At 41.2% G+C, this 23,379-nt stretch overlaps 1 protein-coding gene across 6 annotated transcripts in view; it reads left to right on the forward strand.

Moving 5' to 3' along the window:
• The first annotated feature begins 1,096 nt into the window (after positions 1–1,096).
• COMMD1 (copper metabolism domain containing 1) overlaps positions 1,097–23,379 on the forward strand; it is an 80,944-nt gene continuing 58,661 nt past the window's right edge. For 4 of the 6 annotated variants that reach the window (XR_011325434.1, XM_069787431.1, XM_069787433.1 and 1 more), the window contains exon 1: positions 1,098–1,327. Coding sequence is in view for 5 of the 6 variants with exons in the window: in XM_069787431.1 (XP_069643532.1) it covers positions 1,133–1,327 (195 nt within the window). In the remaining variant the exon portion in view is untranslated. Of the gene's footprint in view, positions 1,328–23,379 lie in introns of all 6 variants that reach the window. The other 2 variants (XM_069787428.1, XM_069787429.1) reach the window with 2 other exon arrangements.

Below are 23,379 nucleotides of genomic sequence, written 5' to 3' on the forward strand. Positions count from 1 at the left end.
ATGTAATCTAAATACCGTGGGAGAAAAAGGATATTTTAAATGTCCAAATGGATGGAGAGAGTGGAAGAAGCCTTCAGATGCATGTACTGTCAATTCTACCTGTACCTCTAGCTTCAAGAGGTGTGCGCTGTGATCCCCCTCAGGCAAGGACAGCTTGCACATGTTCTTTGCCTGTTCTCCACTTACAAAAAGATGCAGAATAAAGAACTAGGCAGAACAGATCATGTTGATCATAAACTTAGGTTTTATATTTTATCGAGCAACATGGTATTTCTTGTATGTCATAAAAAAAGAGTGCAACTATGAAGGGTTTAAATAATTGAAATTGAGTGGTAAATGATACTGTTGTGTTATTAGCAGAAGATTTTTTGTGGACATCTCTTGTGAGAGCACATGGTCTCTTTTGTGACTGCGCATGCTTGTATATACGAAGCATTTTAATATTTTTTTTGTATTTAAACTTGTGTAGAATGGTGGACAGAGAAAACGCTTGATTTTTATTAGTACCTTTTTCTTAACTCTTCCTGTGTTTTGTGGTCTGCCCTGCATCTTGCAGCGAAGGGATGGAGAGCAAAGCCTGGGGAAGTTTCCTTGAAATATTGGAGTGTTTAGTGAAATGGAGTACTTTTTCTTGAAGAAGCAGTTTAGAAAGCAGAAATTTATTGTACCCGGTGAGGTCATTGCTGTTTGGGTTTGGTTGGTGGGGAGGTTTGTGTGTGTTTGGGTTCCCCCCTCCCTTTTGTTTTTTTTTTAATCGCAGATACCTTTGAAACATTGCAGGGGTTCGAGGAGTGCTGCTCAGCGGGGATGCCTGTCGTTACGCCTGGCCGTGCCCCCGGTGGGGGAGAAGTTAAATGCACACTCGTGGTGGGGGGTACCCCCTCGGATATCTGTGTAACATAAAATTCGCCTGGATGGTAGAGCGACGGCTTCTTCCGCTTATGTGTTGGGTGGGTGATAGTAGCGATTAGCTTGCCAAGAGCGCGGTCCGCCTCACCCCCGTGAGAAAACTGGGTTGTACACGCGTGGCCGCAGACGGTGGGGGCGGGCGCGGCGCGGGCTGTGTCCGCGCGGCCGCCGTACCCGTAGCCGCGAGCGGGGCGGGGCTGCCGGCGGCCCCGCCCTCTCCGCGATGGCGGCGCCCGAGCAGCCGCCGCCGCTGCCCGAGGGCTCCAAGCCGCTGAGCGCGCTCCTCAGCGGCATCGCCCAGGTCGCCTACTACGGCAACGCGGACATCACGGAGGAGCTGCTGCGCGGGCAGCTCTACCCCGAGGCGGCGCCGGAGGAGTTCCGCGCCCTGCGCGCCAAAATGGGCGGCCTCCTCCAGGTAACGGCTGCGGAGGGGGAAGGGGCCCCGGTCTGGCGGGGGGAGGGGGGCCTGCCCTGGGGGAAGCCATTTCATCGGCTTCCCCGCCTCTGGGTGTCTGCCCGCCCCCTCCGCGCTAGGATGAGCCGGGGGGGGCGGGGGGCAGCCGCGGGTGCTGCCGCGGGAGGGGGCGGTGCGGCGCGGCGTGTGTGTGAAACCGGCCGCCTTCGGCGCGGGGCTGAGGCTGTACCGGGCGCTTCTGGTACAGGCCTGGCGCCGGGACGAGGCCCCGAGGGCAGCCCGGCCACTGCCACGGCCGGGAGGGAGAGAGGGAAGGGCAGCCCGGCCCGGCGTAGCCTTTGTCCGCGTCCCTTCCCGCCCATCGCATGGCGAGCAGCCGGCCGGCGGTCGGGCGCTCCCTTCGCGTCTCCTCGGCAGCGGGGGCCCCTCGGGCCGGTGCGCTGTGAGGGGCGGGCGGCGACCCTCGGTTCGTAGGCTCGTGGGAGGAAGTACCGCTCCTGGAGAAGCTCCCGAGGAGAGCTGCTGTCCAAAATACAGCTGTGTTTTGGGAAGAGCATCGCCACTCGGGGAGCAAGCTGTTCTAAATAGCAAGCAGAGCTCGCTTTACGTGTGAGAGAGGGGGAGGTGTTTTTCGTCCGGAGCGGCTGTTTTTTGCTCTCCTGGGAGAGAGCGGAGCGCGGGCGGCCTCCCGGCCCGACGGGCGCGGGTGTCCGCTGCCGCCTGCTGGTGAGGTCCCCGGCTGCTGGGCAGGATTCATGAACTTGGTCGGCGGTGGTTTGGGGCGCTCCTGTACGGAGAAAAATTAACTGAATGCAGTCGGGTAGCCTTGGCTGGATGATTTTTCACGCCCAAACCCCCGTATTTAGCAGTGAGCTTTTTATGTTGTCTTTTTCCCTTTCTAAAGTGTCCTTTTTTTTTTACATACAAGTAAAGCTGCAATACGTTTGCTTGCTGTGCATTCCCTATCGCCACACGTTATTTTTACTGCATGCTATTTGTATTGCTGAAGATCATCAATCTGTTTTTCAAAACAGCATCTTCTAAATTACTGTTCTCTAAAGAATGCTCTGGATTACCTTCTGTTAGTCCATAAGATGAAAAAAAAGTCAGAAATTTTAAAAGGAATTGACTTTGCTTGTGTTGTCCCTCAAACGGGGTTCGTTTACCTGGTGTGCAAGCCAATAACGCACAGAGTTGAGGTATTTTCAAATTAATCTCATTGATGCGCATGAATGGGTGCCTGTCTCCAGACAGCACACCTTTGTCTCAACAATTCCCACATTTGTATATTTAAGTGATATATATTCATTATTATTTCCCTAAACGAATGGGTCTTTCTTCTTTGCCTCTCATGTAAATTAGTGCGCAGACTCTATCTTCTTCCTTCATTGTCGTCTTTTGAGTAGGTTGTATCGTTTGAGTAGGTTGTCAATGAGTCGGTGGTTGCCATTTCCCCCTGTAGGAATTACCTTTTACCTACTTCTTCCCTAACCTTGGTAGTTCCAAGCGGTTCTTCAAGGTTTATTGACCGGACCACAATCCATTACCTTCTCTGACATAAGCATTCTACCTATCTACAAAGCTCCATTGTCTAGCAGTTTATTTCTAAACCTTATATCATGTTTTGTTATTGTTTCCCTATTTTAAATATTAAGTGATGGGGGCTGTACACAGGACTTCATCAATTCCCTGGTTGTTTCAATCATATTATACATATTAATTGATAACACTTGCTTTTATCCGTGTTCTTATTTGTTACAAGGTCAAAACTAAGTGTGCATGTGCTTTTTAAAAGAAAAATTACTGTCAAATGTCCTCTCTCTCTCTTTTTTTTTCTCTCTATTGCTGCTTCAGTATCAGGAGTCAGTATGTTAGTGCAAACATGCACGTTAGCCCAGCAGATGAATGGTTAACTGCTGCTTTAAATGACCAAATCATTAAGTGCAGTGTCACCAGATTCAGCAGAGAACACAGCTTAGTCTCTCATAATTATGCTGTGCCCACAGCGCTGTTAGCAGTAGCCTCCCTCTTTGTGGGTCAGGTAAGGAACTGCATGTGTGAAACATACCGCTTCAGTTAGATATTTCTTTATTGTTACTCATGCCTGAAGACAACCACCTTGGTGGGCAGAGCAGTCAGATGTGCCACGTGTTCTGCAAGATGCAGTGCGCCAGTTGGGACGTATGTTATTGCCAAAATGGGGGGTCTTGCCCCTTTCACCCCATCCACTGCCACTTCTTACCTTTTGACAGCTACAGTGCTTTCTGGAGTGCTCTGTGAACTAAGAGTTTTCTGTTGGATTACTGAATAACTCAAAGGGAGGAAGAAAAAGAGAATTACTGCAAAGTTCCTGAGTTTAAATTGTCTCATGACGAAGATCTGATGAGCATCAGAGATGATTAAAGAAGACGGTTGGGACTACATAGCCGGGGGTGAAGGGGAGCAGGAAGTGGGAAGCAAGATGTGCTCTTTCTTCAGTAGCAAGCTGTTTTGCTGGCATATTGAAGTAAGCTGAAATCAATGGCTGTTGATATACTGAGCAGTGAACTAGAGTTTCTCAGAATTGGACACACTGCCTGTTCTCTGCTCTGTCTTGTGAGGTGATGGTGACCTGCATTACCAGACCTCAAGAATCAAAGCCCAGTGAGGATCAGAGTCCGAATCCGTGGCTGAAAGCAGGAAGTTTTGAGTTCTACCTGACAGTATCACTGAAAAAAAAGATGGCTTTCTGTGGTATCACATTCTTTTAGAAAAAGAAACTAATACTCCCTATATTCTTCCCCCTCCCTGTGTATTCTGGCTGATATTTGAACTCTTTGCTGTAGATTCCTGTTCAATTCTTGATTTGCTTTTCAGGTTTATTTTAAAAATTAGCTTCCTCTCTAAATCTGCCTAAGCCAAATTTTACTGTGGTATCCATTCTCCCCTGTTCTGATAGTAATTTTTCAGACCCAATGGTTATATCCTTTTCTTCCCCACCCCCCCCCCCCCATTTTTCTTGGTGCTATTTTCTGAGGTGCTTTTGACTTACCTTGCAAGAAACACAAGTAGTATTTTTCTAGTTATTTCAATGCAGTACTGCAGTACAGTAACTTCAGATAAACGATAACTTCATATGACTAATCTCCAAACTCTATATAGGCTTTGTTTTTCTGTTTGCAGAAATGGGTAGCTCTTTCACCATCACTGAATTGTGGCAGCTGCTCAGCCAACATGATGTGTCTGAGACCAGAAGAAAAGACAGCGCCACATCCAGAGGAAATGGCTAGAGAAACTTAGGTAGCCAAATGTAGTTGACAGATTTGGAATTTCATGAGCATGCTGGCACTCATTTTCTGCTTTCATGAAGGGTCCATTGTTTCTTTAATGATCACATTTCATATGATGCCCTGAAATGGAATGAAAGCTGAATCATAAAGATTGGTTCTTGCAGGACTTAAGACTCTGGTTTTGTCTGTGGTTTTTTTTTTTTTTTCTTTCCCTCTCAAATACAGCTGTTACTCAAGCGCTGCTGGGATGTCATATTCTGGACATAATGTTAATTCAGGCCCCAGAAAACACAGATGATTAAAATTATTGGATATTTACCCATTGTTGTAATGTAGGCATATAGCTTAGGAGAATGGTAATATTTTGGTGAGAGGATATCACGTTCCCCATGTGCTGCTTTAAGAACCAAAGCTGGTAACAGCTGTGGTCTTTGAAGTCATGCCTTCCAATGTAAATTAGCATCTCGCTGTTATCAGGTGTGTCTCATGGTCTTCATGGCCACCACTCATCTAATCTCCTTATGGACAAAATTCCTGGTAAATAACCAAAGTTTATGCAGTTCAGCACACTTTAAAGTTGAAGTTTTGAGCTAAGCAATACACAAACTACTTCGTACAGACACAACTTCATGTTGAGTATGCATGGATCTTGGGGTGCTTATTTCTAGTGGGTGACTTAAAGGAAGTAACACCTAAGTCCTGTGGATACTTTCAGGATCTCGGTTCTAGAGCATTTGAAAAAATCCCTCGGCTTTCTGGTCATTCTGAGGGCCCTCTCTCTTTCACACTTCCCAATATGGGGGGAAAGGTTGATATTAGGGTTGTGCTTTGGAAGTAGGGAGGCTTAAACTTACTTTCCTCTTCCTCCATCTACCTAGTGGGAAAACCCATTGTCCTGGCTATTATTTGTGATACCTCCTTTTCAGTTCTCACAGCTAGCCTACAGTTCTCTGCCTCTTGCATAAAGTGACTCGTCTGAAGCCATCACGCAGTGATATGGTGTGAGCTGTTTCTTTTTGTTTGAACTATGTGGCAGGGGGAAGGGAAAGTCAGCTTGACCCTACAAGTTGCTTACCTAAATCTTCAAGCAGCTGAGAACTGCCAAACACATAATTGCATGCTTCAGAGAGTTGCCTGGAACACTTTTAGTAACTGAATTAAATATGGGAGGTTTTTTGCATTATATTGTATTTACTGATAACAGAAAACTTCAAAAGTGTTTCTCTGTGCTTATAACATCTTAAGTCTTTGGACACGCATCTTGGATGCTGGTGTCTCCCCAGCACCTGAAGGAGCCAGCTCCGCTTGAAGATCTGTGTTGTCCCTTCATTGTCAATTGTCACATGAATTTCTGAGCAGATTTCTTCCAGTCTTGATATTTAATTCATTGTGAAAAATCTGCATGATTAAAATGTTAACAGCAATGCTTGTGTTATCTTTTTGTGGTTTTATTTTTTGCTTCCTCCTCTGGGTGCTGGAGGAAGGGGAGAAAACAGCAGAATAGCAACAGAAAGTCAGAGTACTTGTTGTGCAGCCATTTCCCTTGAGTGCAGTGATCTGCATCTGAAGTTCAGAAGAAGACAGGTAACTTTTATGTCTCCATTGATGATAATACCTAATTGCACCAAATACATTATTTTGGGAGGTGGCCATACTGTTTATTTTCAAATAGCTCATTTAGAAGCCCAGGTCATTTGTATGGCCAATATGGAAAATAATAGATGTCTTCTGTTGACTTTATATGGAATGTAAGCACCTGAATTGGATGGGATGAATAATGCCTCGTTTCTGTCTCTTGAGGATTTTATTTCTCTGACACCCATCTTCTTGTTGGTTAGAAGCAGAGAGATTCATTGCCCTTGTGACTTAATTGCTGTAGTACTTCATGTCTTCTAAGTAGTAATCATAGGTCTGTACCATAAATCAACCACCTGCTTGTATTAGAGCTGAGTACAAATAAGGTAAAGGACTTTCCTGTACCCTCCTCCATTCTACCTGTGTGAAGCATGGCACCAGTGAAAAGTATGGAGATAAGGGCCACAAAAGTATCATATTTACTGCAGCAATAAGTATTTAAATGTTTCTTTTCATCTGGTTGTGTATAGAGTAGTCCTGGTTTTGTATTTATGAAAGATGTCATTACTTCTTAGAGCTGTTTCCTTTCCTGCCCATAGATCCACTGAATGTGCATGAATCATCTGACCTCTTTCTAATTTATTTTGTAGAGAAGTTATGTTACTTTATTAAGTTTACTTTTGTTTAAAGTCTCATTTCTTGTGTGGAATATCCTGGAAGGTAGAACAAAGTCCTAGGAAGGCTGGCCCTGGAGAACTGTACCATTTCAGTGTTGTTCTGTCAATTGTTTTTTACCTTCTGCCTTCATACTTCCCAGCCTCCTATCCCATCAGGATGCAAAACATTGAGAAACTGGGGGAGATGAGCTTTTGCAAATTATCGCTCCCAGCTTTTTTTGTTTTCAAATACTTCTTCATCCTGATTAAAATACTAAATTTTGTCTCCTCCTTACATAAGTGTAATTTACTGTATTAGTTCCACTGGTAATAGTTACTTTATATCTGGAAGTAATTCCACTGTTTTCCTTGTGGTGGCAGTAGGCTACTGGATTTATTGAACGGGATCATTTGCTGCTGTGTTGGAAGCGTCCTGGTTCGCTCTTCTGCTTCAGAATGAACTGTACCTTGGCTAAATGACAATAAAAATTTCGGCATGAGGAGCCTAAATATTTTATTATATTTGCTTTATAAGTATTTATTTTCACAAATACTAAGGGTGTCAACATCTGTAATAAATATACTGGTATGTCATTGGTAAAATGTTAATCATAGTCTATGTTAGTAATACGTGAGAAGCAAGAGCTTGATATCCAACATATCAATCCAAACTCTATGTGTACCCTTTACAACATTCACTAGCCCTTTTCCATCGGTGGTTTTCATTAGGAATCATGCTGATATTTCTACCAGATTTTTCTGATGACTGATGTTTAATTTCACTGTTTTTCAGCCAAGAGGCTGATGGCACCATTGTTATTTGGCTCTGCTGTGCCACTGGCACACATGGTGTATGTAAGTCCTGTCTTGAAGCTATTTCTATATTGTGAAATGCCCAGCTATTTCCAATTATTACTTTTGTTTGTGCCTTCGGAGGAAATCTGTTGAATAAGAAACCTTTTGATCAAAATCTGATCTAAAGGCTTGTGGTGGAAAACTCAGTGCCACTAGTGGATAAAATTGCTTGGTGTGTAAAATGCTCTGGAGCTGCACAAGCAAACTGCAGGTGCTTTGGAGGCTGCTTAGTGCCGTTATCATGTGCTGTCCCTAAAGTCTGTCACTGCCCCGCTAGGGACTGCAGTCCTTTGCCTATGAAGTTGCTGCTGTTACCTAGAGAGGACGTGCCAAAGCATTACTCCCCCTGCTTGAGAAGCAAAAGACTATTTGATCTTCATAAAAGGGGTCTGCCCTTAGGTGAAAAGTCAGAGCAGAAAGGCGGTTGTAGGGTTCACTCAGTTGTGGAGGATAAAGGCCTTTGCATCTTCTTCAGCAGGATTTCTGCTGATAGCCGCTGGTGTGAAATAAACGACTTCTTGCATTTTCTAATAAGGGAAGAGAGTTGCCATTCTTCCCTCTCCACAGATGCCTTGTGATTCCTTAGGTACGCGGGCTGAGTTGTGAACTCTTCAGTGCTTTGCAGTTGTCCAAGCTTCTGCAGGGCTGAGAGGCAGAACAGCCTCAGTCTGAAGACGGGTAAAATCATTTGGGAAAGAGTTAACAGGAGAGAGACTGCTTGCTTTCTGCCATTTAGAATTGCAATTGTGCCTGCATCTTTTACTAACCATTTACTAACTAAAAAGATAAGTAAGCATGCTCATTCTTCTCAATTCAGGTTAAAAGGAAACAAGTTGCATGTAAAGTAGTATCAACAAGTACTGTGTCCATATGAGGTGCTTTCTACCCAAATAAAGCGTCCTTCGTAGTGCTATACCTTTCACTCCAGTGAATGACTCTACTAATTATGAATAATGGCATTTGTTATTGGGCTAGGCAAAAATACACTAACAATAACTTTGCACAGAGTTTTGGGAGAGAGGGAATGTCTACAGTGTTACAATTGGACATACATGAGAAAATTATTACCCCGATGTTTGCCTGGAACAACTAAATAACAATCCTAGTTTTTTGTTTTTTTAATTTAGCAAAACACCACTATTATATAGCTCACTAATCTGAACACAGCTCAACTGCCACCTCTGCAGTGTCTGGTGTTGCAGCACCCGTTTTCTCTTCTCAGTATATGAACCTACAGTTATTGCTTCTTTTTTTGCCCTATTTCAGCATTGTCTTAGGAGGGTAGAATATTGAATGTTTACTGGAACTAGCACCTGCTGTGTTGTGGTGATGAAAATGTTCATGGATAGTGCCCCAAAGCATTATTAGTTCTTCCAATGTAAATTATTTTAGATTTTAGATTTTAGGTATGTGCTTATGCAGTCAGTTCAAATAAGGACTGGTGCGGCTGGCAGCTGTAGGAATAACACAAAGTAGAGGGGGGAAAATTCTTCAAAAGAATGAACTGGAGAGGAAGGTTGGCTGCAGGATGTTACATAGTTGAAGAACATTGACAGGAGCGGTAAGATCAGTGCTTTGCTGCCTAGAGCAGCAATTTATTGCTTCTGTGTGTCAGCTAGAAAGAACAATGTACCTGCATCATTCTGGATTTTTTTAATACTCCTTTTTTTGTGATTTCTCCAGTTGCAAAACTTGGTGTTTATGTTGTTAAAGACTTTCATATTTGCAATACTGTTTTCGTTGCTGTTGTAATTACTGAAGAGATGTGTAGAAGGCGATGCTATGGCTGGTAGCTGCGTGATGGTATTCTGCACTGTGAGCAGACCTATATGAATTGGGCTGTCATTTAAACAATATGGGGTGTGAGCAAGGAATCCGCACCTCCACATTACAAACCTCATAGTCTTCCTAGTACTGTGCAAGTACAAGTGCAAATCCTGAAGGCAGGCAGAAACAGGAGGACTCCCACTGTTATAATGTTGTTCATTTAATTAGTAACATTTTCTGTAACTCAAGCATGAGACGGAGGTGAAAGGTCATTACCTAACGAGGCCAATCCAGGACTCATTTCATTTGAGATTGTAAAGTGCCCATATCCTATAACTGTGCCACTTCAGTGAAAATGGCTTACCTTATGTTTAATGGTTTACTTGATCTTTTGTGTCATATTATTTTTTTATGTTCTTATCTACAGAAAAGCAGTAAATTAAAAGAAGTCGGCAGACGGGCATCACTGATGTATATATAATAGGTGTGGTAAACTCTGTATTGCCCAAATGAGAAGCAAGTGTGTCTCTGTTTTTCCTCAATTACAGTGTTGATTATATCTGTGCAAGTAGAGATCTAGTTGCTTTGTCCCAGTTGCGGAGGTGGGGGCTGCCCTATCTGTTCTGTCTAGAGCAGGCAGGTCAATGCCAGCTCTTCATGTTTATGACGACTCTGCATTACCTCTTAGTTTTAAAAGGCCCTACTGAAAATCTGCTAATTGTCTGTTAATGGACTTCCAGAACAGCGTGCTGCTGAGAAAGTTGGATTCCCTGGTGGTTGCAATGCTTTGTATCCTGTTGCTTTCCCTTTTTGTGTCCAAATGTATGGTTCAGTTTGTTGCATTTGTAGAACTTCTGCCAGTAAGTAGTATTTTCATCATTAATAACACCAGCAAGTTTTGGATGCACTCTTTATTTCTCAAAAAAAACACCCACACATGTATGATTAGGGTAAGTTACATGTATATATGTGTGTGTGTGTGTGTGATTAGCGTATTTTGTGTTTATGTGTGTGTGTGTATGCACACACATGCACAGAAAGGCAAGTATATTGATTATGCTGAAATTCATTAGTCCAATCTGATGCCTGCAGTGTCTCTCTTGACCATAACGAGAGTCTGCTCTGATTGAAGACTATGGAGTCGCATCTTGCCCTTGAAGTTCATTACTACAAATTGAACACTTCTACTATACTTAATTAGTATTCATCAAACACATGCTGTATGGAGTATATTTGAAAAGGGAAAAAAGACTCCCTTAGGCTTCATGTGTAGTTTCATGCCTTTATTTCAGTGTCACTAATACTCCATTCCCTATTCCCCAAAGTGTGGGGGTAAATGCTCAAGAGGGTCATGCAGTTCACTGCCATCATCTCAGCACTGGTGATTTTCTGGACTAGTATGAGTTGTCTTTACTCTTTAAATGTGGCCTATGAAAAGGGGAGGACTTAAGTTGTCTCTTCAATTTGATGCATAAAGAAGAATTAAAAGGAAAGGAAAGGCCGTACACTGAAATTATGTTCTTTATTATATGATACTTTTAAAATTGTGTCTGTTACAACTGGTGTGAAGGAAGATTAGTGCTTGCTTGCTTGCTCCAGGAGAGTACTGATGTTGGCAATGGAGTAAAAATTCTTTTTCCAACCTTGCTTACCTCATGTGAGGCTGCCGCACAGCTGAGCAGATAATACACTTCTTTCTTAATACACGTTTTTTTCATTGCAAGTAAAGATTAATCTTACTAGGAAAAAAACCTAGTCAATGGATCCTTTACATTGGGGTGAGCATAATCTCCTCTGCTAATGTATACATCCTCATTTCACAGAAAGTTCAGAACAAGAAGAGAGCAATGGAAGGAGTTGTTAATGCATTGAATAACCAACACACTACCAAAGATGCAGAGCTGTGGCATTCACTTGCGCCACTGAAGTTCACAGCTCACCTATGAAAAGCAAATTTGGATGACACTTACAAGTTAGCCTTTTTACAAGCTGAATATCTGGAGTTTTCCATTCCCAGTAATGCTTAGCAGCTACAGTCTTGGTATGACGTACATTAGTTTTTGTAGCAACTGGATGCAGTATATCCAACAACTTCTTAAAAAAAGAAAAAAAAAAAGAAAAAGCTGACAATACCAAAAACTTAGAGTGGTGAAAATGCTGTGTGGCTAGAATTATTCCATTTTGCAGCTTGTCCTCTCTGGATTTCTTCCAGTCTGGTGACCAAGTATGATGGAGCCTTGAACTCTTCAACATATTTGGATGACATTGATTTTTGCAAGACTTAAATTAAATTTAAAAAAAAAGCATTAGTGGCACAAAATATCAGGTGCTACAATTGTTGCATTAAGTCTTTTGTTCATTGATGTTTTAGTCCTGCCCATGGGGCAGAAGTTGTCAGGTAAAAACCTCTGGCAACTTGAGCCACGATCTGAATGGCCGGTCTGGTTCCCTGTAAGTCTCCCTGGGCAGGAAGGATTCACTGCGGCTTACTGAGAGGCCTCCAGGTTTGTCCCTAGCGGATGACTGGCTTTAGAACAAGATGAAGTGAGTGATGTTTTTTAAAGGCAGAGCCTAAAATATCTTAATTTTTAATTTTGTGTTTATCATTATAAATATAATGACATGGTTTTACACAGTAACTTAAAAAAACTAAAAAAATATTAATATATGGAGTAAGTCAGAACTGACTGAAACATGGATGGCCTCCATTGTGAAGGATTAGGAGTTCATTATTGGGAAAACCAAAATGGTTTCTTCTTTTGGGGCATTTTTAATGTATTCTGAACACCTGAAGCTTAGGCACAGTAGGTTTTCCATAATTGTGTTCCATTGTATATAGTAGTCATATACAAGGAAACTAAATCTTACAAATCATACAAGGAAACCAAACCATCCTACACTTCTTTTAGCCACCCAGTGATTTAAAATTGCACTGTTTGAACAAAGCAAGTGGGATTTACCTTTCACTTTGCTTACAGTGCACAAGCACCTGTTTATAGCTGATAGCCCAAGATCTAATTCAGAGTACTCAATCTCTGATAAAGTTGGTAGTTTTATAGTTGTATAGCAAGCCTGTGACTACTCCTTCCTTCACAGCTCCCTGTGGAGTTTGGTTTCTTGTTTATCTGCTCTCCTCGAGGACTGTGTGTTTCACTTCTAAAGGTGACAGTGATCTTGGAATACGTTTTTTTATCTCTCTAATTCTTTGCATCTTCTATATTTACCTCTTAACAATGCTTCTGTGTGTGTGATTCTACAGAGGTAAAAATAGATTACAAGGCAATCTCACTGAAAGAAGACATAAAATATACTGTGCAGAGCAGATGTGAAATAATAGCCAACTTGTCCAAACAATTTTTAGACCTAAGTGTTTTTCCTCATTATTTTTAAATTTTTTTTGTAATTATCTCATTTTGCGTATGTTAATGTATTTCTGAAAGCATGTTTTTCATATCTGTCCCTCTTCCCTAACAATAAAAAGTGGCAATGCAGATATAGTTTGAGTGAAATTCTGTGTTTTTTCCAAATAAGGTTAGATTTTTTTTCTGGTTGAGATGTTTTGGGATCTCTGCCAAAAGATTCTTACCTCAGCTTGGTGGGTAGTTGTTTTCTTTCTTTGCAGTCTTTATAAACCAAGATGCCAGGATTATGAAACATGTTCTGAAGATATACGCAGACACTGAAGTAGTATCTGTGTAAAAGGCAAGTAAGCAACAGGCATTTTTACTCCTTGTCTGACATTTACACATGGCTTTGTTGTCTCTCTCCAGACTGGCGTATCAGATGTGCTGTTCTCTTATACTCTTTTTGCCATTTCTGGTTCAAGAGTAGTTTATATTCTGGTCTAACAAGCTGTTTGTATAAGTACCCTTTAGTTTTCCGTGGTCAAATACAGCACAAATATTTTATACATTTGAATTAGTTGTGATTTCTTTTGCTTTTTTGTTAAAGTCAATGTTTACCTTTTTTGAAGTGAACAAAATGTTTGTAACTCCCTTTTTCTGTGGAAGAAATGGCACATTTAGGCAGTGTGCTATTATTTTAGTAGATGATCAGATATTCATATGGTACTCACGCATACATGTTTACAAAATATGTATGCATGTATGCAGAGATAAGAAGAGAGGTCAGAAAGAAATGCCCTTCTAACACCATTCAGTGACACACTTAGCTTTTATACATTGCCTAGGATGAAGATGATGAGCTGTGGTTCTGAAGTTGGTTGGGGTCTTGCAGTACGGCCCCATGGTTTGCTTTCCAATGTTAACAGGTGAGATGCGCGGGTCACCTGAGCTGTGCTTTACCAATGGGTCCTCAAGAGGCTAGAGGTTGTTATGCTGCGCTTCAGACCTCTTGAGACCTCTAAGATGGTCCTCTCTTGAGACCTCTAAGATGGTCCTCTCTTGAGACCTCTAAGATGGTCCTCTCTTGAGACCTCTAAGATGGTCCTCTCTTGAGGACTCTAAGGAGCCCAAAGGCACAAGCAGCTGATGCAACTTTGCAGAAGGACTCTTCGCCCATCAGTTACTGGATATGCCTCCTTGTACGCGAGTACCCTTGTATGTGCCTCTGTTTTGTGTCCATTGTATAAAGTCTCCTGAACGATGAAAAGAGAGGGATCTGGCTCTAGCTTGTTGTGAACCAGGTTAGGAGAGTGTCAGTTCCTTGCTTGGCAGGGGGAGTGCTTTTGTTCACAGGATTCATTTTCTGACATGTCAGTTTATGACATGTCAGGAAATCTATAAAAAGTCTCATAATGAAAAGAAAGCACTAGAGAAATTTTCTAGTGTGCGTGGACAAATGGTAGGGAGTTTATTGAATATGAGTAGCCCCCAATTTGACTAAAAGCCAAAGAAAAGCCATGGGGAAAAATTAATTCAATTGTTTTTGAGGGCTTGGGCTGCAGTGTATTGGAGCATTTGAGTGCTGAAGTTTTTAGCTGTTAAGGCCTGCAGTGGTGAAATCTAAAGCCAGATTTTTTTCGGCACATTACTGTTTTCACTGGTAGCGTGTGTCTGCAAGCTCTGCAAACCACTGTCGTGCATGTGCAGCTCTCGAGAGCAATGCACGTTGTGTGTGGAGGCACAGGAGTGTGGACTTGTTCCTACAAGCTCTCTGGAAAACCTGATTACTTGGCCAGCTCTACTGATAGATGACGATCAGGAGCCCAACCTGATAGAAATAGAGAACCCCCTCTGGGGTAATTAAAGCAGTCATTAATATTTGATGTGATTCTATTGGATGGTACTTTCAGATTGGTGTATTTTGGCTGTTTCAGTAAGTCTTTAGCCTTTTTCTCCCAAAAGCCATTTATTAGATTTAGTTCTAAGAGCATTTTTGGTACAGCAGATAGTACTTAAATCTTTAGGGGAAAGTGAGGGATGGTTTCTTCTGAGCTCCCTGGTTTGGGCTTTGCTCCCAATCAAGTGTTGCTTTCCAGCACCAGGTTTGGAGCGGGGACCTTTAGTTTAGATCAGTTGTGATTCCTACAGTGAAGAGTTTGACCTGCTGCTCCTTTCTCCTCAAAGGCTCAGCTGTTAACAACTGCCATGGCTGCTACTGGTTTTGGGAACGTGTTTTATATTTCACTGAGCCAACAGGAGGGAAAACCATTTTATCCATGCCAAAAGAAAGACCTGCTGGCTGGTATGCTGAGAGTGGAAGCTTACCTCTCACCTGTCAAACCTGTCAATGTGTAACATGAGTTGTCAAAATAAGTGATGAATGACCAGATAGTAAAGCACTCTTGCTTGCTTCCCTTGAAACTGTGTAGTCTGTAAACTTGTCTCCTTTACTTGCTGATCTCTTTGCTGCTGTGAAATGTGTCTGCAGGGTTATGGGCTAAGGCAGTGATGCGCTGTGGTGTGAGCCTGGTCTAGGAGTGCAGAAACCCTTCTCCTTCCAGGTAGGAAAATGTAACTCCAGCTATTGCCCAGAATAGTGCAGGTAATAAATATACAATAGTGCCATGAAAGGAAGGAAAGCAGAGCCTGGGGTCAGAATTTGGCTCCAAATCAGAGTATATGGCAAGACTTCATACAGTTGAGGGGTGTGATTCATATATTTCATGTTATTCAGTGCTGAAGCATCTATGCTTTGCTATAAAGGAAGCTGATGTCCAAATGTAAACCAAGGGGGAGATTAGCTGAGTTAACCATTAACTTTTAAGCTGCAAACAATCAAGATACACTGAGTAAAAGTGAAAGTTAATTCACGATGCTAATTCTGTTTTCTGTGCTTTGTTCATAGTAAAGCAAGTTTGTGCTTTGCCTGATTCACCGACAGGGTGGCTGCCTGCAGAGTGCCACAGCAAGCTCTGCTAATGTCTGCACCATTACTGCACTCGGGGTAGGGCTACTTTTTTTTTTTTTTTTTCCCATGTGCATTCAAAATATGAGCTGTTCCAACTTCTATTTTTAACTCTTCTAAGTGAAACAAGATTAAGCATGAAGCCATAGTCCATGGCAGCAAGTAATTTTCCCAGAATGATTGTAGACACCTGATAAACACAGTTGTCTCTTATTGTAAGAGAACAGAGGAGCAGGAAAAAAGGCTAACCACGTGGTCTCTTAAGAGAGTGACAGGTCATGTCACCAATTCTGGGACTGTCACTGTGTGTGTCTGTCTCTCTTTTCCTGCTTTTACTCCCTCCCTTGAATTTTTTTGTATTTGCCATCTGGTATTTATTCTGTCCTATCTGCCTTTCTCTCTGCCTTTTATTTTTCTCTCTGTCTTCAGCAATGCTGCATTAAATGGCTTCCATCTGTTGAGAGTTCTTATTTCTGAATCCAGCTCCTTCAGGAGGACTGAAGAAAAATCCATTTTAGACTGAATAATGTAACCTGCAAAGATTTATACATTCTCCAAGAAAACAACTTGCTTCCCATAGTTCAGGGAGCACATGTGTATGCACATTTGTTTTGAAAAAAGTTGAACCCGTCAAACTTGCCTGTAACATGGCTGCATGTTCAGAACTACTGGAAATGTGACATTTCTTTGCCTCCACCCCAAGTGGCAAAGTGCTTCCTAAACCATAGCAAAGAATTTTACTCAAGGGGGGAGAAAATTGATAGCAAAGCTTGGAATTTTTTTGCTGTAATTCAGTTCAGTACAGGCCAGGATGGACAACTTATATTTGTGTTTTTAATTTTAATATGTTTATATTTTTAATCCTCCTATTTGACCCTTGTAGTTGCAAGTATATCTGCTATTAATAGAACATTTCCTTATTTTTTTGGTTCCCTGTTTCATCTCCCTCTAGCCTGTCCAACGCCTGTCTGTGCTCTGAGAAGCGCGTTCCATTGCCTTTTTTCTTGTACATCTCTTCCACTTTCTATTTTAAATAATTTAAGTAGTTTGGGAACTATTATTCAGGAAGGGGATGGTAGTGCTTTTTTTATGTTTATTGCTTTAAAATCCAAGCTTTTGGTTTCTATTCGTAGTCTTGAGTATGCAGGCATTGTTTGGAGATCTAGCTATGACTAATGTTATTAGTGAGTGGGTTTGTCCTGTTGGTTTGGGTTTATTTATTTATTTATTTATTTTTGTTCTGTAAGTGGTATAAAGCCTAGGCAGAGTCTTTAAGTAGGTCCGGACAGAGTAATCCTGATGATTCTCAGCTTTCCTTCACATAAAGGTGTTTTTTAGGATGAGGCTGGGGTGGGAGAGCCACTTTTTTGAGCTCAGCACAGCAGGTTTACAGGAAGTATGATCTGACCACAGGAGGAGCATGGCTCAGGTTGCGGTTCATCTGGTGGCTGCCTATTTTAATCAACCTTTCATCCTCCTTTGTCATCAAATGAGTCTTCATACCGCAGAAAAATGACACCTCCTACAAATAAATTTAGGAAGTGGTGTTTTATGGAATTATGAGTTCAAACTGCTCATTTCTAGCAGACGCACAGACTAATGTCAGAGGCAGTCTGGAGGAAAAAATGTTGTGGTCACTTCAGATGCTTTTAAAAACTAACGCTGAGATCTCTTTTGCGTTCAATTGTAAGCTAGGCCAAAAATAGCTGAATATCTACTCCCCTGTTATTGAACTTAGTGTTCAAATGAAAAAGTAATTTTAGCAGAGAACATTGGGTTTGGTGAGCTTGTATGCAAAAAAAATAAGATAGGGGTTTGGGGAGAAAACCTGGGAACCTTGGGGGAGAAAATGGAGGGAGTCAGTCAAGAAGCATGGAAGCAACCCATGAAGAAGAGTTTTATCCCATGTGTGCATTTGACAAGTCTGGGTGGAATCAAGCTTAATGAGATTAGAAGTGCAGGAAGGATGTAATTTTTGCCTGAAACTTCATCATGCACACAAATTTTTCCCATCTGCAGTAGCAGTTAAGTAATTTTTGTTGTTGTTGCTGTGTGTTGCGAGTCCTCCTGTCCAAGAAGAACACTTGATGAAAGTCAGAATAACTCAAACTTAAAAATACTTACAAGTCTACTGAATGTCCGTTGACCTGGTTAGTGTTTCCTTAGCAATGAATCAAAAGGCTCTACAGGTTGGAATAAGAAATAGTTGTTGCAGAAGATCTATTACACACTAGAAAAAAACTGAATTACAGGTTTTAAACAATATATATGTATTATTATCCTCTTAATGATTCGCAGTTAGCTCTTTTGTATCAGCAAGCAGTTTCATGTCACTTTTAACTGTGTATTACAGCTCAGTAAGAAGCAAACTAAAATAATATTGGGACATAGTATGGAACTTGACTAAAAGAATTTATGTGATCTCCCATAGATTACATGAAGACTTAAAGATTAGTTAAAATCTTTTTACTTTGATGTAGAAATACTAAATGTATTATTAAGATCACTTGTGATTTCTGACTTACAGATTTGTGGGGGGTGTAGAAGCCTTTAGCTTTGTTTTTTTTTCTGAAAGATGGATCACCTTTTTCAAATGCAGACAAGCAGGCTGTTACATCTAATTTTATCTTAATTCCAATTCTCAGGAGAGCTCTTGAACTCTAATAAACACTGTTTGTGAGGCACAACCTACCAGCTAGTTGAAAACCTCCACTGTCTCCAGAAATGTGGGAAAGTCTACTGGACTAATATCCAGGGAACATCTATGGGAACAGCTCATTTATTACAGGACTGGATATCTCAGCAGCCCTTGGGAGAGAGTCTGGTTAGTACATACTTACAAAGGAGGACCCAAAAACCACAGGGTTGCAGAGATGTTCTCAAACTCCTCCTGTCCAAAGCTACTATTTGCAGAAGAACATGCTGAGCTAACTTTGACAAATAGCTTAGTGTCACTGGGACCCACGTGTGCCGTTACACCCAAAGATGATGAGGCCTGCTTCTGTTCCCCCCATCTCTCCCAGGGTTGCCTTTCTTTTTAGGTAAGGAGAAAGAAATTACACACACCAAAGTTGCAGGCAGCAGGCACCCCCTATTTGCCCCAGATCTAGTAAAGGTTTTCTTCGAAGGACGATAAGTAAAAGAAATGCATAGTATTCTGACGTTAACAAGAATGGACTTTGTGCGATAAAAGTGTTTTGGCTGAGCGGGGTCCTGTGGCATGTTCCTCCTGTCTGCGGCTGGTCCCCCCTCTCTGTGCATGTGTCCCAGGGGTCTGAGAAAGGGTTTTCAAGGTATTTCTAAGAGCATCCGAATTACAAGGGTTGTGATACAGGAATAGCCTCTCACCCCCACCTCCCAAAAACCTGAAGAGGCGAGTTCATTAGTACAGTACATGGCACTGAATTGTTTGTTTCTCTGAGCTTGTGATTTCTTTGTGCTACAGGCTGGCAGTAGCCTGCAATTGTGAGGGTCAGCTGGAGAAAATGCTTACACATGCTGGCATGGCCAGTTCTTGGAGCTCTTCTGTAATGGTTGACAAGTAATGTTTTATTTCTGGAACTGAAGTGTGTTTTTTCCTAGTGGGTTTTACCAGTTGTTGTTTCTCACTAGTATTGCATGCTTATCAGGCTTTATTTCTCAGAAGAGATAATGAATTTAAGTCTGTTTTCCTGTTCTGTGTACCAAGGCACATGTCTAATGGATCTAATTAAGCCAATACAAAACTCTCCAGATTATCAAATATCGTTCCATTAAGGAAATAGTATTTGAAGTCATATTTTTATTGTCTGAATTATATTTGAAGACATAGTGGGTATGTGTTGAAGCTGAATACAAGGAGAAGTCAGTATGACCAAAACTGTTTCTTGTTATTTAAAAGGATCTGCCCAGCCTCCGGAAAGAAAGGTGTAGCCAGTTGCTGGGGATAGGATTTGTGTGCCTGTAGTATGACATGCTGTCTATAAGCTGTGCTTCCTGGGGGCAGGGAAGTATATTTTGACAAATCTCAAAATACATAATGTGAGGAAATTTTTAATATCTAATGGTTTTCTCTTACAGACTTTAGTTTTGAAAATAGTTGGGTTTTTTTCTTAGTCACTTGAGTGAATAGTCATAGTAATGTAAATTAAATTACGCACTGGCATAGAACAGCTATGATTGTATATATTTTTAGAAAACTTTTCCGCTTTTTGTTAGTTGAAGATTTTTATGTTGAAAGAGTAAATAATTTGTGATTACCAATAAAAACTGGACTTGGGTCCAGTTACTTTTTTTCTTTGGTGTCATACTTTCAACAGAGTGCTTCTTGACATGCTGAAGAACTGTATACAGATGGGACAGTCTGTAAATAGAAAGGGGGCTGTGATAATATATTGCAAAAGTATGCTTATTGAGGACTGAAGTGATAAGGTGGGAAACAACTAAGGCAGAATCTCCATGTACGCACACTTAGCTCAGAATATAATGTCTATATAATATAATGATGTGTGTCACTGACAGTACAGTGACTCAAGGTACAGCAGTAGATCCTGCACTTTTTAAGGTCTGTCTGGACTAAGTAATTGGCATTAATAAGATGTATCCCTCTTGAACCAATACTGACAGTGATTCAGCTGTAGGAGCTGATGGATAAAACAGGTTTCAACACCTTTAAGTCCTGAGAAGTTTCCAGTTTTGATGCTAAAATATGTGTGTTGCTTATTCCAGCAGTGAAACCATCTTTATCACTGCTGTGGGAGCTGGACAATAGCAGGTCATTGTCCTGGTGGTGGTAAATGCTCATCCAAAGCTCCTAGGATGCTCCTAAAAGCATGAGGGCAGAGACCTATAATCAGATATATTTTATCTGTCTATAGTTGTAAGCACAGAAGAACCACTCACGTTTTAACTTTAATTTAATCCTTAGAAATATCAATAATGTGTATTCATTGTAATTTGATAGTCTATGTAATAAATGAACATTATTAAAAGTAATGGAAAGTACTGTTTGTAATGCTGTGCAGATATGTTAAATTACAACTTTTCCTCAAGCTTAAAAAAGTCCAAAATTTAACTGTGGTCATTCATATGAGCAGTGGAGTAGGACTACGCTTTTTTAAAGAATGAGTTGTGTAAGTGTTAGTACAATAAAGGAGATGGAAGATCAGCAAATACCTTAATTGTTCTTTCATTCTTTGTAACTTATATCCGGTTTCCTGTTCACAGTGAAATGTTTCCAAGTTAAGATGAAAAAGAATATGAAAATGAGTTGCTTTTCTTATGTGATTTGGAAACCTTTATAGCTAGTGGGTTTTGTTGAGGAATTTCAAAGAAAATATGTCTTCATTAATAACTTTGTGCAGCTATACTGAAGTATAACTCATTGATTGTTTGTACCCACTTCCAATTAATTTTTTTTTAAAGAAGTTTTTAAGTAGTAGTCGTATTTCCAAGCTGAGAGAGATTCTAGTCTGAATGATGGACTATATTGGTATATTATTTAAAGCATGCATTATCTGATAAATATTCCACCAAAATACAGTCTGGTTGTTATCTTCTGGTTTCTTAGCTGTGTACAGTATAGTGACCCATATTGTGTACATGTGTGTACATGTGCACACATGTCTGTGTGAGAGAGATAAATGATTGCTAATTGTGATACACAAGTTTCCTTCCTCTGTTTTGTGTGATAGTATTTTGGTAGCAAACTATATCAGGGTCCTTATAGTACATGAATGGGCAGAGTTTTTAAATGTAGCTCATGCCGGATCTTAACTAATCATCAGTCTGTTGATGATCTTTGCCAAACAGGCAAGTTTAACTGTCCTGTATAAGCCCTAGTAATATTGTTTTGTCTTCCTCATGCTTAAAACTGCAAGGTTGGTCAAGCTTCCTCTTTTGGATACACTTCGAAGTCAGGTTTATATCATGTGTCAAGCACAGTAAGGAACTTTGTGCATGTGTTTTTTATCAGCTTAGCAAAGCACTGCCAGGAATGTTGCTGCATCTTGCAAAAAGAGTTGTTGTGAAGGGGGTGAGGTTTAAAAAAAATCTGAAGAATTACAAATGTGAAGTATTTGAAGGTTATAAAGTCAAGCCTAGAAAAGAGTTACCTGGTTATTTGATCCATTGAATCTGCATTAGGTTCATATTTAATGCAGATGAGATGTTTCTCCATGACACCTTTGCTTCATTCACTGCAGAGGACGCAGTTTATGTTCTTGGTTCTTGTGCAGGAATAAAACAGAAGGCAATTTTCTGCACAGCTGAACTGAGAAGAAAGTCTGCATCTCAACTTGATCTTTGTCTTGACATGGCTTACATAAAGTGCTGGGGTCTGAGGTTGTTGATTCACCTCTGTTCCTCCCCCTGTTCACATAAGCCAACACAAAAGGCGCACATAAGCAGTAGTTGGTGTTACACAACACGCAAACAGATCCCCACATAGATGTAGTGATATGAAAAATATTAAAACAGAAAATATTCCACACTGCTGTTAACACAGTCCTGTTTAAGTTGTGGATGTAGGAAGGGACTGTGAGTCTAAATAGCTTTTCTTCTGAAAATGAAAAGAAGTGCTTTTTTCACTTACAGCATAATTAGCTATTACAGGATAATTACCTCTTAATTATCTTCATGATAAAAGCAAGCAATATATACAGATACAGTGAATGCCCTATAGAAAAGGCAGAGCAGTGCACTATGAATCTCAAATTTTATAATAAATTGGCAGATGCTCCCAATAAGCTGGAACCCTGATGCAGCCAAGCAGTTACTTCTAGTGTGGATTGCCATTTCTTTTCTCCATCACGTAACAGATGGCATTGCGAGAGTGAGGGAAGGCAGTGCATCCCTTTAAAAAAAATTTAAAAAATACCAATGCTTCTGGAGAAAGATCTTACACACTGGATGATAGAAGGCAGCTAGCCATAGTAGATCACAAGTTATTTGTTGGGGTTTTTTGGGGGGGAGGGTTGTTTCTGGTGTGCTTTTCTCTTGGAAAAGAACTCAAGGTGAGGAGGATGTTGTGGTGTATCTGCTGAAAGTTGAGAGCCTTGCAGTGTTGACTTTACTCCCTCCAAAGCAGCAAACTTGCTGCTGTTCTCCATCACCTGCGTGATGTGTGAGCTCTTTGTTTTGGGTTAGTTCTTACGGTGGCTTGTTGTTTTTTTACCTGCCATTTTATTTCAGGCTGCTCCTGATGTGCCTAAGATCCCTTTGACATCTGTCCGGTCTAGAGGAAGGCAGCAAAGCCGGCCGGTAGCTCACCCTGCTGACAGTTGCAGTTCATTGCCAATGAAGCAGTAGGTCTCATGTCCTCGGCAAGCTCACAGAGCACTAACCCCTTGTTTTTTAGATAAGCGATATCCAATTTTGCAGACAAGCAATGTGAAGCACACAGTGCGTATCCAGCCAAAAGCCACACAGTGTTACCCCCTTGGCTAACGAGAGTGAGATTATTTCCCTGAATGTGTAGAGTATAGCAGTAGGAATACCATGTCAAGGAAAATTAAGTCGAGGCAAATCCCAAGGACTGCAGTGCTGGCTGTGCTTCACCTTGCTGTGCTCCATGTTGGCACGTGCTTGGATGTGGCATGTTCATTTAACATAAGCTGCATCCATTTTGGGTGAGAATGAAGCA

This window comes from Haliaeetus albicilla, chromosome 7, assembly GCF_947461875.1.
Source record: "Haliaeetus albicilla chromosome 7, bHalAlb1.1, whole genome shotgun sequence".
Classification (NCBI taxonomy): Eukaryota; Metazoa; Chordata; class Aves; order Accipitriformes; family Accipitridae; genus Haliaeetus; species Haliaeetus albicilla.